Source organism: Poecilia mexicana, unplaced genomic scaffold (assembly GCF_051168715.1).
Source record: "Poecilia mexicana isolate PSO_F unplaced genomic scaffold, ASM5116871v1 scaffold_5, whole genome shotgun sequence".
NCBI lineage: Eukaryota > Metazoa > Chordata > Actinopteri > Cyprinodontiformes > Poeciliidae > Poecilia > Poecilia mexicana.
The window spans coordinates 23,805,531-23,823,120 of NW_028263374.1; the positions used below are offsets into that span (position 1 = coordinate 23,805,531).

At 37.9% G+C, this 17,590-nt stretch overlaps 2 protein-coding genes across 2 annotated transcripts; one reads left to right on the forward strand and one right to left on the reverse strand.

The window, feature by feature from the left end:
- Positions 1-206: 206 nt before the first annotated feature.
- Positions 207-7,259, forward strand: trib3 (tribbles pseudokinase 3). Its single transcript, XM_014985229.2, has 4 exons — positions 207-766; positions 4,006-4,290; positions 4,405-4,697; positions 4,820-7,259. Exons 2-4 carry the CDS (start codon positions 4,018-4,020, stop codon positions 5,307-5,309), a joined length of 1,056 nt encoding a protein of 351 aa, XP_014840715.2. The 5' UTR covers positions 207-766; positions 4,006-4,017; the 3' UTR covers positions 5,310-7,259.
- Positions 7,260-8,056: 797 nt separating this feature from the next.
- Positions 8,057-16,740, reverse strand: atrip (ATR interacting protein). Its single transcript, XM_014985225.2, has 18 exons — positions 16,429-16,740; positions 15,119-15,420; positions 14,642-14,724; positions 14,035-14,205; positions 13,862-13,953; positions 13,489-13,634; positions 13,267-13,368; positions 12,204-12,297; positions 11,664-11,828; positions 11,140-11,401; positions 11,002-11,046; positions 10,732-10,910; positions 9,679-9,815; positions 9,441-9,532; positions 9,071-9,154; positions 8,922-8,994; positions 8,645-8,836; positions 8,057-8,341 (listed from the first exon to the last, which is right to left on the reverse strand). The coding sequence occupies exons 2-18, from the start codon at positions 15,417-15,419 to the stop codon at positions 8,268-8,270; spliced, it is 2,292 nt and encodes a 763-aa protein (XP_014840711.2). The 5' UTR covers position 15,420; positions 16,429-16,740; the 3' UTR covers positions 8,057-8,267.
- Positions 16,741-17,590: the final 850 nt, after the last annotated feature.

Here is a 17,590-nt window from a genome sequence, read left to right on the forward strand (position 1 = left end):
AGCCACACAAATTGCGACATGTCATGTAGTCTCCAGATTACATGTTACCATTTGGTTTTGCTTGGGAACATCAGATAATTTTAGACTGTGACTTATAAGACATAATGACAAGCGGAAATGCGTGAGGTATGCCCCGCTCCCCTTTAGATCGGCTCTGTCTGACGACCGACCTGCCGTGGATTGCAACATCGAAGCTCCGCCCCTCCGGGTTGACGCCACCGCGGGAGGAAACAACGAAACCAAACAAACCCGGAGTCAGTCGGAGCCCCAGAGTCCAGCTGAAAGTTCTGGAGAACCAGCATCAGGGTCAGCTGAAAGCGACGGGGAAATAAACTAGACCGACTCTATTCGGCTTTCTGCTGATAAAGCGGCAGGACTGCCTTTGAACGCCCTTTTTCGGAAATAACAACAAAGACTCAACAAGTTTCATTTTTAATTACACTGCAATTTTTTTTTTTATTGGAATTCTCCGACGATAAATGATCTTCATTTATTTAACTTAATCCGCAATATAAAACTCAGCGACCACCAGCTGACGGACCAACTACAGGTTGCGCAACTGAAACGGCAGGAAGGCGCAAAGACGTCACCTCCAGTTCTCCCAGTGTCATAGTGACTGGTCCCAGTCGGAATTCAGCTTGAAGAGATTAGGAGCGCTTTTCAGATATTTGTTTAGCAACTCTACTGCGCGGACAAGTGACCAAAACCATCTTCAGAGTGATTTTACTGAGCTGACCAGCAGTCCGCACCTGAAGTCATTCCAAAGGTAAGAAACTGACCTGAGACCAGCAGAACTGCTGCTGGTGGCATGGAAATGTATTTAAATATTCAGCCTGAAGTGAACATTAGTGCTGAAAATGCAATGTCATATTAAATATTAGATCATTTTCTCTGAGTTGTTTATATGCGAGTAACAAAAGCACCTTTTCAGAAATAGTTTTCTTGTTTAGATTTAAATTCAACTGAACTGAATCCCAGTCAGAACCAAAATAAAACAAAAACAATTCTCTTCAACTTTTTAAATTCAACTCAGCAGCATGCACTTTTCTACTGTTATTTTTCCAGCTATATTAAGAAAGAAAAGTGATATTGGCTGTTATTTAATAAATCAATCCATAAGTGTAGCTTGATTTAAAGGAATACAAAACACAAGAGTCTAAAGATGCATATATAGTCACACACCATTTGCAGTGATATTAAAGCTGATTCCTTGCACTGTACATTGGAAACAATGCTCAGATGATTCCTAAGCCAGGATTGAATGCATCCATTATGTACAGCCGTTGACTTTCAAAAACCAAATTAAAAAAACTGTTAACCTAAATGTCACTTTTTTATATATATTTTTGTGCTGTTTTATTTAAAATAGAAAAATAAATAACGTATCAGTTTGCCTCCTTGTCAAACCTCAAACCAGCACACATTTTCTTGGCTGTTTTTGTTTTTGCTGCTTATTTTAGCGGAAGTGTGAGAAAACACTGAGTCTATATTTGAAATATTTGTTTATGTTTTGATTTGAATTCTCAAAGGGCTGTGAAATATGAGGAAAATATGAAATTTTAACACTGTTGCTAAAAGTTGTATTGGCGATATTGACTAGGATTACGCCACATGCTTCTGATTCATTTCTTTCCTTATCATGACACACTGTCCCCACCACTCTGTCTCAGTTTTAGCATCTTAGCCACAAAAGATATACATCAAATGAGGGCAATAAGGGCAGTTAAAACCAGTTCACCTTGCCAGAAAAATATGACTATGCAGAAATGTAAAAATTTGAACAAATATCCAAATAGATGTTTGTGATTGCAATATTGCACATGCCAACAATGCCGATTTTGCTTCAATATATTGTGCGCCTCTGCTTTCTTTCCTTGGATGAAGTGAAGCAGCAGATTTCTAGTTTAAAATAGTTTGTTTTTACAGTAAGGGAATGTAACTGGTCTGTGGAATATGTCTTCTTAAATAAGATCTTCCAGAACATTATAACAGGTTATTTCCTTGGATTGTTCATTCTGTCAGCAAATGTATGAGTATGGTGCTTGGAATGAATCTCGCCTAAGTATTTTTAGTTGCAGAGTCTTTTTGTATTTTCTGTGGCATTTCATGATTTTTATTGAATAGTGGTGTTTTTTTTATTATTTAATTAGGCAGTGAAGACTGTACAAGAGCAAGGATTGAGATAAAGAAGAGAAAAGTTGTTTAGAAATACTCAGACAGTTCTTGGTGTGCTTTTTGTGCATTTTTTCACAAAAATGCTTGTCTAAGTCATGTTTTAATTACACTGGAAACCCATTTATGAGGGAGCAACTTTTATAGTCTCCACCACAATGAATTAAATGCCAAATGAGAGGTTACATGGTGCAAAGTTTCTGCCTGTGGGTTTTGCTTTCTGAATAACTCAGCAGTCAGATCTCTGGAGATTTCTCCATCGCTTTTATTTTGAGCTACAGTTTCACAATCAAATGTGTCAAACAAGGCCAGATTTGCTGTGTGTATATGTGTGTGTGTGTGGGTGGGTGGATGACGTTGCCGCAGTGACATTGTGACTCAGGGTGTTTCAGCAGGAGTGAAAGCAGTGTTGCCCCACAGCCGGTTTCCACAAAGTATCACCAAGGTGACCACAAGTTATGAGAAACTTACTCACACACACCCACACAAACACACACACCCTAGCGGTGCATGCATGTAGGTGTTGACTGTATTTAAAGCCTTTTTAAACTATAAACTGTTTTGCTCTGATGCAACGATCTGAAAGCTGTGGTGCCTGTCAGCTTACAGGAAGTTGCATCAGGAGAGCCTATAGACCCGACCGTGTAACATGTAAGCAGCAGGGATGCAGAACACAGTTAGATGTGATACTAATACATTATTTTTACTTTATGTGAAAATGTCACTGTAGAGGTTTTGGTGGAAGAATCAGTGAGAGTCAGTTTCCCCTGTAGAGGGTGCTGTTGTGCAACAGGGAGCAGCTTTACTGTAAATTTAAATAAAAATATGTTCGTTAGAATAAGTTAACCAAGTGCTTTATTCAACACAGGTAAATTAAATATAATATGTCACTAAATATCATTTTCACGCAGGTGTATCCATCATTTGTCAAAAAAAAAAAAAAAAAAAAAAAACAGACAAGATGTATATTTGGGGCGCAGGTGAGGATAAGAATCAGCCTAATAATAACCAAAAATATTCATTCAAATGTGTTTTGTCTCAAGTGGTTTATGAGAAAATAATTATACTTGATTTCATTAAGCTGAAAAAATAGTTTTGTGTCCATTTAAGACACAAAACTATGTGTCTGAAATGCATGTTGCATGTTTCAAATGCAATATGCATTTGAAATTTGACACATGAACCAGTGTTGATTTTAGCGCTTTGTTAGAAGCATGCCGTTTCACCTCCTGTTTCTGTAAGAAAAAAATTGACACAATAGTGTTATATCAATAATAATAATATTATTATTGTGAGATCATTTACATTTTTCAATATGTAACTATTTATTGGATGGTTTCTGACCCTGGTTGATTTAGTCAGTTCCTTGTATTCCAATAGAAGCTCTAAGCTTATTTTAGCATTTTAAAACTATATCATGATCTTTTTTAATCCATTCTACATTTTTATAGCGAATGTGTAAAATATAGTAGGTGATTTGATTGTAGTTAATCTAAAAGAAAAAAAAAATCATATTCCATGAAAATTCTGAAATCTTTCAAAGTGCGCACATTGGATTTTTGATCAAAACTGCTGATTGCTGCCTGCATGTCTTTTGATTTGAATTAGTCAATATTTGGCCACAACATTCCAAAATAAAAATTTCAAAAAGGCAGTTTGCACCCATATTACAAATTTTTCACACATTTCTATTGAGAATATATTAATTATATTTTGCACATTGCACATCAGGTTTTTGTTGAAGAGGACGACGTCTCAAAAATACCAGCATGAAAAATAATATGCTTGTTATTAGAAGTTAATAGTAAATCTCATGTCTCCTGTCTTCACCAGTAAAAACTGAGGATGGGTGTGGCAACAACCAGAAGTCAGCTGTGTCTGAAGAGGCTGCTGGCTGAGCCTCAGGAAAACTTACCGAAATGCAAGCTCGCCCGTCTGGAGACATCCCATTCTGCCAGTGGCCTATCTTCGTACCTCACACCAACAAACCCCGCACCCAAGTCCAGCCCAAGCCAGCCCCCGTCCAGAGTGGGACCGTACCTCCTGTTTGTAAGCTGTGAGAGGGAGGAAACCTATAGGGCCGTGCACACAAGCACACAAAAGCAGTACACCTGTCAGGTAAGACGGAGTAACACTAATAACGCTGCTAGTGGTGGCAATATGAAGAAATTCTCCAAAACACATCTGGTGGTAATTTTTAGTACTTCAAGTAACGGTGTGTCCTGGTTGCAGGTTCTCCCTCTGCGGGGTTTCCAGGAACGGTTGGCAGCCTACGAGCGCATCGGTAAACACGACAACATCTGCTGTCTGCAAGATGTGGTGGTCGGTCAAGACAACCTGTACGTCTTCCTGCCCGATCACCATGGAGACATGCACGCATACGTGCGCAGCAGGAAGCGCCTGGACGAGGAAGAGGCGGGGCGTCTGTTTGCTCAGATGCTGAATGCGGTGGTGCACTGCCACCATAAAGGAGTCATCCTGAGGGACCTGAAACTACGACGGTTCGTCTTTATGGACCAATACAGGTAGGCTACAGTCCCAGGTGGCATAGCTCATACCATGATTGTTCTGCATCCTACATAAAAAAACAACAACAAAAAAAAAACAGAGAACTTTAGTTAATATGTTTTGTTTTGTTTTTTTGCAGGACTCGTCTCGCCCTGCTCGGCCTTAACGACAGTGTAGTCCTCCACGGTAACCCTGATAACGACTTCCTCAGAGACAGACACGGCTGTCCCGCCTACGTTGGCCCCGAGCTGCTCAACAACGGAAATGGCTCCTACTCGGGTCGCGCTGCAGACATATGGAGCCTGGGCGTGTCTCTGTACACCATGCTGATTGGACGATACCCTTTTCAGGACACGCAGCCAGCTGCGCTTTTCGCTAAGATCCGGCGTGGGGTGTTCAGCCTGCCCAGTGGCTTGTCGCCACAGGCAAAGTGTCTGATTAGCTGCATGCTGAGGAAGGTGCCTGCCGAGAGACTGAAGGCATCCGAACTGCTGATGCATCCGTGGCTGACCACCAATCCCTGTGTGCAACACCACAATGTGCACAAGACGCATCACAACCAAAATACAATGCAGAACAAACAGATGGAAGACGACCAAGTGGTGCCAACATGGACTGAGAAACAATAAAATGTTTATACGCTATACCTTCATGTGTGAATTTGTAATAACGCACTGCCTGGCCACAAGTCAAACAGTAACTCACCACTTGGATGTGGTTCCATTTTAAACGTTTGAGCATTAGTAAATTTTGTTACATTGCATAGAGTTGCATTATTTATAATTAGATTTTGTTTTAACCAACATGATGGAAGAGACTGAAGGCTGGGAATTTTTTTTCTTGGCGAATCCCACAATCTCTTCCACAATTTGGGCCTGATGAATTGCAGCATTGTGGCTGTGAGATATGCTTGTGCCATTTGAAAGAAACTGTGTTTGATGGAAAAAGTTTATTTTAGTTTATTCGGTTACTCAGTTGATCTTTTTAAAGAACTCCAACTACACGAGAAATCCCATTGCTTGGTAGTTCAGTTTTTAGCACAGAAAAACTATATTTATTTTCACGAACTAGATTTCCCAAATTTGTACATTTTCTCAGGTTACAATCACTCAAGATATCTTTCAGGTCCTAAAAAGTTTTTCTGTTTTTTTGGATTTCACAGTTCCTAATCTATTTTTTCCAGTGTTCTTCCTTGATGTTTAAATTGTCTTGACCAATAATTTGGTCCTTCTGGAATAACTATAGGATATTCTTCAGTATGTCAGTACACGTCTGCCTGCTGGCGAGTTCCAAAACTTGCTTATACATTATTTCACAATAACATTTTTTCAAACATTTTCTTTGTTAAACTGAACTGTTCTTCATTTGCGGCCAGGCAGTCGACAATCAGTTTGCAACCAAAACCAGATTCCAACTTCAAGGTTGAAACATTTCTCTAAAAATGTTACATCTCAGAGAAAAGTAATTTTGTTTTTTTGTTGTTTTTTTTTTACATACATGAAGTGATAAACACTACCAATGGTATGATCCTGGATTACTTGAACCTTAGGTGCCTTCGTCTGTTTCTAGTTGTGTCTCAGCTTTCGCCCCGCCTCTTTGAGATAAAGTGGTCTCATGTCAACATTCATCTAAAGAATTAGAATGTTTTGTTTTCTAACCATCTATACTGCAGCTACTCTCCCATAGTTTTAACATACAAGGGGTGTTCAGGCACACTAATGCTGTGTGGGAACTTTTCCTTTATGTAACTCAGTTTTGAAGTAGCAGACCTTTTAAGTCTGGAAAATGAGAAATTTGACTCAACACACAAAAGAAAAACATTGTTTCTTTTGCAAATACTTAAAAATGAGCTTCGTCATTTACTGATGTAGAGATGCTAGTTAAATGTGTTGGAGAAAAACACCTGAAAATACCACAAAATTTAAATCTGAGTCTCTGAAGGAGGCGGCGCCTCAAGAGGCAGAACTTCTTTCGAGTGTTTACATTTATAAATCCTGTTGAGGTTGGTTCACTGTTTTAAAGAGTGTGATGCTGAGCAGAAAGATTAATTCAACTTAAATGTGTCTTTAGTTTTCAGATAATCAATGTTTTTATTTAGTTTTATCCAGTTAAAACTAAATAAGCTGAATTTGGTAATTAGCAAAAATTCTGCTTTAGTTGCACGAAAAATACTTTGGGTATTGAGTGAAAAAAAATGTTTTTTGATCAGAATTAATGTGAACAAAATGTAAATACAACATTATTTTCTTAAAGTTGCAGCAGTATCAAACATCTATTTTTGGGCATTTTATAGTGCAGATTGCATTAAAAACCTGGAGTAGATTAGCCACTTAATCACATTTCAGGACAATGAGGATATATTTTGAGCACTTGACTTACAATAAGGAAAAAAAAAAATACTATGACGCTGATTTTGAAATAATTGAAATAATTTCCTAATTTGCCGTCCTCCTGTAAGTGATGAAGAAAATCACTACCCAACAAGCTTTACGCCTGCTAACAGGATGCCTTTTGTTTTAGCGTACAGTGCAATTTCTGTTTTCAGTTGTGAGAGAATAAATAAAGGCTGTTTAAAGTTGTTCTGGTCTCAAAACGGGTCTTTTTCTGAATATTTTGGGCTACAATTTCCATTCAACATTGGTCTTCGGGCTGGATACTTAACTACACTGCCCCAATTTGGCAGATAAAACATCTTTTGGCATCAAGATTACAATTATGTATTTTCTACAAACATTTTTAGCAGAGGAACAGTACAGAGCTTCCTCAAATATGATTGTAGCAGCTTAAATCTATCTCCATTAATAAATGGTTTGGCAGCCACTGGGAAGACTCCAGAAAATGTAGGAATATTTACAATTTGAAAAAAATAAAACCAGTAAAGCAGTGCTAATTACTAAAAAAGGCTGTTAAAAATAGTTCAATGTCCTCAACACAAGTTTGTCCATTTTCTTAAATTACCTGAATAATTTAATGATCATTCAGGGGAAAAAGTTACCAAGCAACTTTATTGCTGGATGTGCAAAATTTCAAAAACATTTTACACTCCAAAAAACAAACAAACAAACAAACAAAAAAAACAAAACAAATAAAACAGAAAATTGAGTTTGAAAAAATGTTAATTCATTTTTCCTTTGCCTGGGAGGTAATGAATTAATAAAAAAAAGTTCGACAGCAATACAGAGGAAAATATGCAAAGTTGATTAATGTATTTGTGTCATTAAAATCTTTAGGACATCCCAAGAACATCCAAATAAAGATTTTCATTTTCTGTTTGTGACCGTTTTAAAAGTTGTGCAATATTTAACTTGTTACAGGAATTAGTGAGGACTGGTTATTAAGGTAAAACAGAAAACAGCTGACAATGCTCACTGAAAGCTCTGATTCATTCATCTCATTTTTTATTAAATCCATCAAAAAGCAAAATGATTCTTTGATACTTCTGTCAAAGCTCAGCTCTGATCCATCATTTTTGTCGTATTTACATCAGATAAAGTGCTTAACACAAAGTTTCTGTTCTGACCTGATCTTATTCTGAATTATTTGATCAGCCTGCAGGCGGTCCTTCATATTTCAGCAGCAGCACCAGGCTACGAGGCGGTGTCAGTGTCCATATCGTCGGTGTCATCGGCGTCGGAGCGGCAGATCTCCTCCAAGGCCAGCTCTGACGAACAGAAACATTCCAGGTAAAACGCAAACAGCCATTACTTTGCTGTGTGAATCAAAAATAGAAAACTGGTCATATGAGGATTTTCAAATATAACTGGATGTGTTTTTAATGCTCATCACCCAAAGAAAACTGGCACTTAGTTTGCTAAAAAATCAATTTGTACATTAATAAGATGCTTTCTAGTTATCTAATGAACAGGGAAACCAGTGATCTACCAAATATTCAACTTCTGCTAGAGTGCTAAGGACACACTCCGCTTTAAAGATGGAAGATTATTCATGTTTTGGGTACAGGTACCTTCGCTGTCACTCAGATCAGAGATCTTGCTCAATGTTTCACGCACAGCAGGGATCATCTGGTCATACATGTGCAACACCGGCCGGCAGCTTTCAGAGAAGCTCGTGTGATGCAGCAGCAGCCAATGTAGAAGCAGCAGAGACTCTCTGAGAAGTGATGCAGCTGGGCCGCTCCAACAAGACGAGCTGGATGCTGAAAGAAAAAAACAAGAAAAAAGCCAATCAGGATTTATTGCATGTTCAAGAGAGTCCCTTTCTTATTTTTTCCCCCAATTTACCAGAGGTTTGCTCTTGAGATCCGCGAATATCCAACCACTGACGATGGAAAATGATTACAACCGCCTGAACCAACTGTAAAGAAACAGAGAAAATTGTGTGGCAAGAAAATTTCCAACATGAAACAGAAGTCAGGGTGAGAGTTATCTACCTCACTGTAACACTGGCAGGGGCTTGACTTGCTGCTTGTCCAGCTCTCTGTTCTCTGAGTCACTCGGCTCAACAAACGCACAACCTGGGGTGCAACAGCGAAAACACAGTGAATCCCAAACTTATTTAATTTTCCAGCATTCTCTGTTCTTACATAGTTAATTTTTTGTGTAAAAAAAATAAAGATGAGCGTGCAATTCACAGATGAAAACATGGAAGATGCTTTTACAAGAGTCAGAAAAAAACTGAAGGTAAGAGCCATGATTTCTGATTTTACAAAATTATATGATTTCTATACTTTACCAGTATTGTGGTATTTACTACTAAAAACTTCCCTCATTCATATGGAAAAATACATCAGTTGATATTACCTGCAGGTCCAGCAAAATCCAATCGGCATGTGTAGCTAGTGTATCTGGTCTGGTCCGAATCAAATGGAACAACTTAAGAAAAATACAAGTATCTGCAGCAAAATAGAGACGAAAAAGAGAAAAATAAACTATTTAACAAGAAATATAATTTTTTTTAAACAAAATAAAAATCAGTGATTCCAGAGTGAGTAAGTGCTATCAAATTACATCAGAGTTGAAGTCAGAGGATTTTTCTCACCGTGTTGGGAACAGAGCTGCTTGGCCAGAGTCGGATGGTCAGACATGGCTGTTAGAACAGACACACATTCTGAAACCGTCTGCACCCTGGTGTCTTGTGCTAAACACAGACATACCACCTGCAACACACACTGGAGCCTAAAATATAAGGAAAAAGGAAGTCATATCCATCATTGATTCCTCTCTTGCCCTCAGTGAAGGTGCATGCTTTTTTCCTCTGCTCCCTCCCTGCCCATTCCTGCCCTGCTAGCTCCGTTTTTGAACTGTCTTTTTCTATAATTTTGGAGCCTTTCTTTGCACATCCTCCAAATCTACAAATTATGGATCTGGTCAACCGGTCTCTCAATGCAATTGGTCAAATTTTCTCGACGAGAAGTCTGGGCACAGGAGAGCCCTCTTGTCCTGCGGGGACACACTCGGTGGGATTCACCCTGGATTTATTCATGATGACAGGATTTCTGCTGTTTGGAGCTTGCGGATTCCTGGTCAGAATCAGTTGATTTTCAGCCTGTTCTGTTCTAAATGGTCAGTCAGTCAAAAACTAAAAGAAAAAATCTGTTCTTATTCCAATCAGTGAACACGATACAACTTTTTAACAAAAAGATACAAAAAAAATTGGATAATCTACTTTCTTTCCTCAAACTTTCCGGACAGTGTAGGAATCTTGTAAACGCCTGTAGTTTCCTCTTTAACTACTTTTTATGTTTCATCATTATTTAGATCGACCCAACCAGGTAAAGGGAAACCATTAGGGACTTTCTAGTAATCAGAAAAAGCCAAGCAAACAGTTTTTGCATTTCTACATTTCATGTTTAAAGTGAGTTTATTTCATACTTGTTTTAATATTACTCTGGTACTTCCATGAAGAATACATGGAATACATCTGATTTAAAGTCAGACAACTGATTTCAACTTCACTTGTTTCTAATCTATACTATTGTCATTTCCAATGAGGTAAAGTGATAGATCTTACTATGACGAATGTTTAGTACTTATCGTTAAATCTCTGCACTGTGGCTAAATATATATATAAAAAAAGTTGACGTAAATGTACCTGTCGGAGTGCGTGGGAGGTGTCCGTTTCATGAGGATACACAGCGTCTTCAAAGCGTTAAGGAAGAGCTTCTCTTTCTGAGCGCTGTTACCACTGAGACGCGTGTCACACAAGCGGAGCAATGACTGCAGCAAGGCATTCTGGGAGCAAAGGCCCATGTGTGCATCAGAGCGATCAGTCTACAAACAGATGAGAAACAAGTCTATATCAAAGAAAAGCAGCTGATGTATAAATATGTTAAAATTTAGCATAATTTAGATTTTCCTGTACCTTGCCTGTAGTCTGGTTCTTCCTCAACAACACCGCTTCCACCACCTGAAGTGGAACATTAATATTAACATAAAAAATTCAAAAAGTCTTGAAGTATAAATAACTCAAATCTTCCTTTAAATACATGGATCTCCTCACCTCATCACTTTGGGCCAAAAGTAGGTAAAGAAGCTTGAGTGCTGTCAAGCCAGTGTCCTCCACTCTGAAACCTGTGATGCCAGCCACATCCAGTCTCCCCAGTACAGGAGACTTTGTTTGGCCCGCTGGGATTGAGCTGGTAGTGGTGGAGTCTGACCCATAAATCCCAGTGGAAGAGGAGCCAAGAGACTCCAAAGTGCAACAGAGCTGAGAAAGATGAAGATCTAACAGAGGAAGCAGGAAGACCGCTCCAGGACATGATCTACACAAAACAGATTTTTTTTTTCTCAATATCAAATTATAACTATAGATAAAGTCTGGTGCTAAAAGGAATAACTACATTGAAAGTTGGGTTTGCAGTTTGCACCAGTTGTGATCCCAATGTTGCTGTTACAACATCTGACCACAAGAGGACTCTGTTGTCCAGAAAATACTTTAGGTATGTTATCATTTATGGTTCTGGATGCTTCACTATGTGGACAGTTTAGTAAAGCTTTTAGAAAAGCCTCAGTCTGTCAGACTACCTGTTGTCTCTGTTGCTGACGGCGATGGTCGTTTGACTCTGGCTCAGCAGGTTGAGTCCGGTCGCAGCCAGGCTTTGGACCAAACTCAGAGGAGCTCTGTTGGCTCCAACGGTGCTGGCGCCCTCTAGAGGATCAGAGTGGAGCTGAGGGCTGATGGACAGCTGACTGAACCGACAACGAAATAAAAGCAAAAGAATCATCAGTGAAGATTACATGTTCAGAAGCTATAACAGGTTCTGCTTACGACACAGTTGCCTGAAGGTGAAGTCACATGCAATATTCCTTCAAATCTTTATTTATAAAAAAAAAACAACATACATTTCAGAGGAGAGTCTATGATGCTTTTCATAGAATAAGTCTTTAACTTGAGTTTCTTTTGTCATTTCTGGGATAATGCAAACACCTATTCCTAATTCTGACGTATTCTGAAACATCAAACATTTAACCCTGCCGTTTTCCCTCTGAAACTCCTGCTATCTGGGCCTTCTACAAAAATGGATTGTGGAAGTTATAGTCTTTGTTCATGGTCACGGTGTTTACCTATATTCAGCCACACTCATAGACAGCAGGTGGGAGAGACCAAGGCTGCTAGGAACCAATGGCTGCTGCAGCAGCACCCCAAGCAGGACGCCTCCTAGTGGACAAAACAGAACCACATACAGGATGAAAAGAACTCTCATGATACAGGTAGATCTCAGTTCATTTGAAAATGATCGAAAAGTTTATTTGTTGCAGCAACTCAACTTAAAATGTGAAAGTTCATTACACACAGTGATATATTTCAAACATTTTGATGATACTGGCTTACAGCTAATGAAAATCCAAATTTCATTTTTTCAGAAAATATGGATATTACATTAGATCACCATGCAGAAACATCTGAATGCAGTATAAATCACTCTGTGTGTAATTGTATTTTTTATATATAGGGAACATGTGTTTTTGAACTGAATCACTTAAATTGTTATGGATATTTCAGTTTTTTAAGATGCACCTGTAAATGTAACAGTCATTTTTTGGCTGTTCATTCTGTTCCATTAAATAGCAGAATGTTTTTTTTTATATATACAGTATATACACACACAGATCTCCCTGCTTTAGTTTAAATTTTAAACTAAAGCAGTAGTTAGCACTAATATTGTAGTTATCCTATCATAACATAGTTGTCCTTGAGTTGGAGTAGCATATTATATTTTCTCCTGAGAACCTCTGATTGACACAATCACATCTCTCCCCATTAAAAAACACAGATAAGTTAGATTGCAGCCTCCTAAAAGACACTGGTGGAGGAGTAAAGTGACATACAATAGTAATACTGATGATATGTAGAGTATTTATGCCTATTGTTACCTGACTCAGATCAGTATCAGGGACAGAAAAACAGATGAGGACATCCTAAATTATTAGTTTAATCAAGCACAACAAATTATCTTGGCATATTTTCAGAACTAAAATATATTTACAATAATCCCCATTATTGGTGAAACAAGCTTATATTTTCTCATCACTTGCTAAGCAAGTAGCACAGCTGTGTGTGATGAAATATCAACAAATTATAAATCTGCCAGGAGTCCTTTAGAAGCAGCTGGTCAAGAAAACAAACCTTTGTGCTGCATCTTTGCACGTCTGGCAGACAGGAACGGATCTGGATGAGAAATATCCTGTCCATCACCAGTTCTTCTCTTAGATACTCCTCTGTCTGCTGCTGCATTACAAACACACATACACACACACACACACACACACACACAGCTTAACTGTAAGTACGGATAAGACAAAAGTTTGGCTATTTCAGGATTTCATGACAACAGATCTTGTGACTCACCATCTCTCAGAGTTTTCACCGGCGTCACTCGTGATGAAATCTGCGCTCCAAATGTCTCCTTGGTGATGAAACCGTTTCCTATTGGAGAGGAGGAGGAGCTGCCACTCATCTGATGCATCTGGGTGAGAGTGCTGAGCACTTTAGGACTAAAAAAATAAAATTTATGGGTGAGCAGAAAACTCATTTGTTAATATGTCATGATAGTCAATAAGAACTGCTTGTCACTTTGGAGCTGGAGCTTCAAAAAAAAAAAAAAAAGCTGCCATTACATGGCTGATGAGAAAAAAATTAACCAGAAAAAAATAACTATATGCAGCTAGAGAACATGAAGCATTTCATTATAAAAGATGGTGATAAAATAGGAGGTGCCTACCTAGTCTTGTTTTTGTCTGAACTGAGAAGTTTGGTCTTCATCTCATTGATTTCTGCTTCTTTAAACTGCAGCTCAGACTGCAGAGACAGAACCTGTGCATAAAAAACATGTCAGAGTTGCTTTAAAGGATTACCAGCTCTGTACGTGTGTGTCCATATCCTCTACATCCTCACCTTCTTGTTGAGCTCCTTCTCCCTGTCGCTCTGCTCTCGCTGCCTCTGAGTCTCCAGGAGAACCTGGTTCTGTCTCTGAGTTTCCTTTTCTTGCTGAGCTGCTTTCAGAGAGTCTCTCAGGACACGGATCTCGCCGCTCTTCAACAGAATCTCCTCTTCCACCTCGTTTAACTAACAACATACACCCAATTCACATTTAATAATATGGAGTGTAAAATGCAAAACATTCTTAAACTGCTCCAGTGTTTATCCACATACTCTTTTAAAAAGGCAGTGAACAATAACTACCTTGTAATCCAGAAAGCTGAAATGATTCTCTGTCAATCATTTTGCAGATTTGATCCAAATTAACTTTACTAGGTTACACAGTTTTGTTACCCTATGTAAATTAAATATTTACTCAGGTTTGTTATAATTTTAAGAATATATTGTCACATATTAAACAAATAGGAAACAAAATATTTTCATAGGTATCACAGCAACACACAGGGAAACCAAAAAGGAAAGCTGCTGAAGATGGGACAAACATAGCTTGGGTTTCAACAAAGTAGCACAGGGACGTAGATGCCTGTGAATGGAGATATTTTGTAAAATCACTACATCTCACCTTCCTCTTCAGCTCTGCATGCTGGGCCTCCAGGAGTCTGTAGGAGTCTCCTCTGTTTGACCCAAGCTGCTGCTGCATGTTACCTGAACACACACACACACACACACACACACACACACACACACACACACACACACACACACACACACACACACACACACACACACAACACTGCTTTACACACTGCTGCAACACAGAAACTATACAGATTAAACTTTATTGACTTGGACACTTCTCAGCAGAGAGGTCTTAGCATCCCCTAATATAATTTAAACTATGATCTTTACAATAATAACAAAATCAAATGGTTCATTTGTCCTCTGTAAACCATTAGATCTTTTATGTATTTTTACGAATAAAGTCAAATCAGAGGAAATAAAGCTGCTAAAAAGGCAGGTGAAATTACATATTTAAATTATCAGGTTGAGTCATGTGATATTAATTTAAGTATACAAATTATTTCTTCCTTCAACTCACCAAGGTCTTCCCTGCTGTGTTTCCCAGCATTTATTTGGTAGATCCCAGACTTGTTCTCTTTGCTGTCGTCTTTTGCAGATTTGTTTTGGCCTGCAGAGGATGTCCAGGTGGACCCAGACGCTGGCTCGTTCGGTTTGGACGCTGCTACTGCCGAAGTGAAGGCCTGTGAGGCGATGATGTCTATTTCATCGAAGTCATCCTGGGTGAATTCCTCATCATCTCCAAAAGGGTCATCAGATGCAACTGCTGTCACAACATCCTGGTTAAGGCCTCTGAGGCGCTTTGTGGGCGGGCAATTCATGCTGTGAAGGGCAAAGGAGCAGATGGAGTGACCAACTGGATTTTTAGGGACTCCAAAATTTCAGCATCTGTTAGTCTGCTTCGCTACTACAGTAGTATCAACCTTATACTTATCCGTTAGCGGTAAAAGTGGTTAAAGCACCATTTTAAAGTAAATGTAACATTCAATTGAACCCTAAAAAGAAAAACACATTCAGAAATTTGTCATAAAAGGCAAAAAGAAAAACTCTTCTGGGCTTTACTGTCATTGTTCTTGTGCATGATTTTATACTACTATCATGTTCGAAATAAATAAATTACAGCATACATCCAACTCTATCAGAGGAAATGTGAAACTTTTATGTAATAAAAGTTAGACTTTTTTTCTCTAAACTTTTTTCTTTTGGAAACACACCATCTCTGCACAGTCTCATGTCATTTTCATCATTTTAGAATGCCATGAACTTCATACTTTTTCTGACAGAATTAACAGTTTAAGAACTACCATCAATAAAATATACAACCTCTAGGTATCATTTATCATGTGGTTTTATTAGTGGCAAAAATATAATATTCTGCATTAATAACTTTTGGCAGGACAAATATTACAATGACAGGTCAAATTTCTGACATTGAGTCTAACCATTAAAAATCAATATCAATAAAAATTCCCTTGTTCAACATTAGATGGCAATATCTAATTTCTTTTTTGGAAATTGAGCAGTTTCTGTAACTTGCGTTACGGAAACTTATAACATGTTTCAATTAAAATTGAAACGACATAAAGGATATCATCATGTTATTATTTAAACAGTTTTATTTCTCTGATAGATAAAAATGTATGTTTTGATATGAATATCGTTTGAAATTTTTCCATCATAGTTACTGAAAAGCATGGTGACATCAGAATGAAGCAGGTCTCTATTGTGCGATTTAATTACATTTGCTTTAAGATTTAAAAAAAAAAAGTCAAAGAAATGCGAAATTAACAAATCGTGAGAAGTTGCATGAGCTTGTAATGGAGTTGTTACCTCGTCTCTCGGTGAAGCTACTACTGTTGTTGTTGTAGCTCCTTTGAAGCTAATGCTAACTATCGTGGTTCCAATGGGAAGTTAGCCCGCTAAGCTAACTCTGTCACAATAATATGCAGCTATCTTGTAACACCTTATTCAAAAAAGATACAGACACAGATTTTACAACTGTTCCCGAAGACAGCTATATAAAAATAAGTTATTAAAACATAAAACAAACAATATGAAGTCACGTTATTGTACTACCCGCTGCTATACTTCCACAAATCTAACCAATCACAAGACAGTTTGGAGAACCTGACCAGTCATTGACGTTCATTCGCTTACATTGGTCCTACAAGACCCGACTGAAGACATAAAGTACTAAACGCGAATAGAATAGAATAGAATAGAATAGAATAGAATAGAATAGAATAGAATAGAATAGAAGTGGGTATCGTCGCCAAAAAGTTTACTGTAATTGGAGTAAAACTACTTCACTCTATTTTTACTTAAGTAGAAGTAAAAAGTAGTCATTTGTATGCAATTCAAAAACATTTAAGACAGACACATAAGATATATAAGATGTATTTATTACACATGCTTGGTTTTTCAGTTGTAGCTAAACCAATTTAACACTTTGGAACACCTTAGTTCTAAAACTTAGACATTATATCCAGTTACACATGATAAGCAAAAAACAAATTTGAAAAAAAGGAAACTGTCAGAAAATCTTTATCTTAAGGCTTCCCTATGAATAATAATATTTCCTTACTTCAATGTTAAAAATCAAATACATCTGTTGTTTGGAGCCACCAAGAAACTCCTACACAGATAAACTTAATCCTGGATAATCTGAGAGTCATACACAGTTATAAATACTGAAGTTCACAGTCTGTATCACGTCGTGAATATGTTTATCACCAATATAAAAGATGGACTTACTAGCATAAAAAACACACCAACTGAAAGATGACACTGATACAACACAGAGTTTTTTTCTTTCCCTTATGTTTTACATAATTCTGTGTATATTTTAAGAGGAATTTCTAGGATGTGATATTATTTTGTATATTAATACTAATCAGTCACGGCAAAACCAAACAGACTTGGGCTATAATCTGGTGTATTTACAAATACTATGCATGCTTTTGTTATTGTGTCCTGTCCCTGTTTACATAAA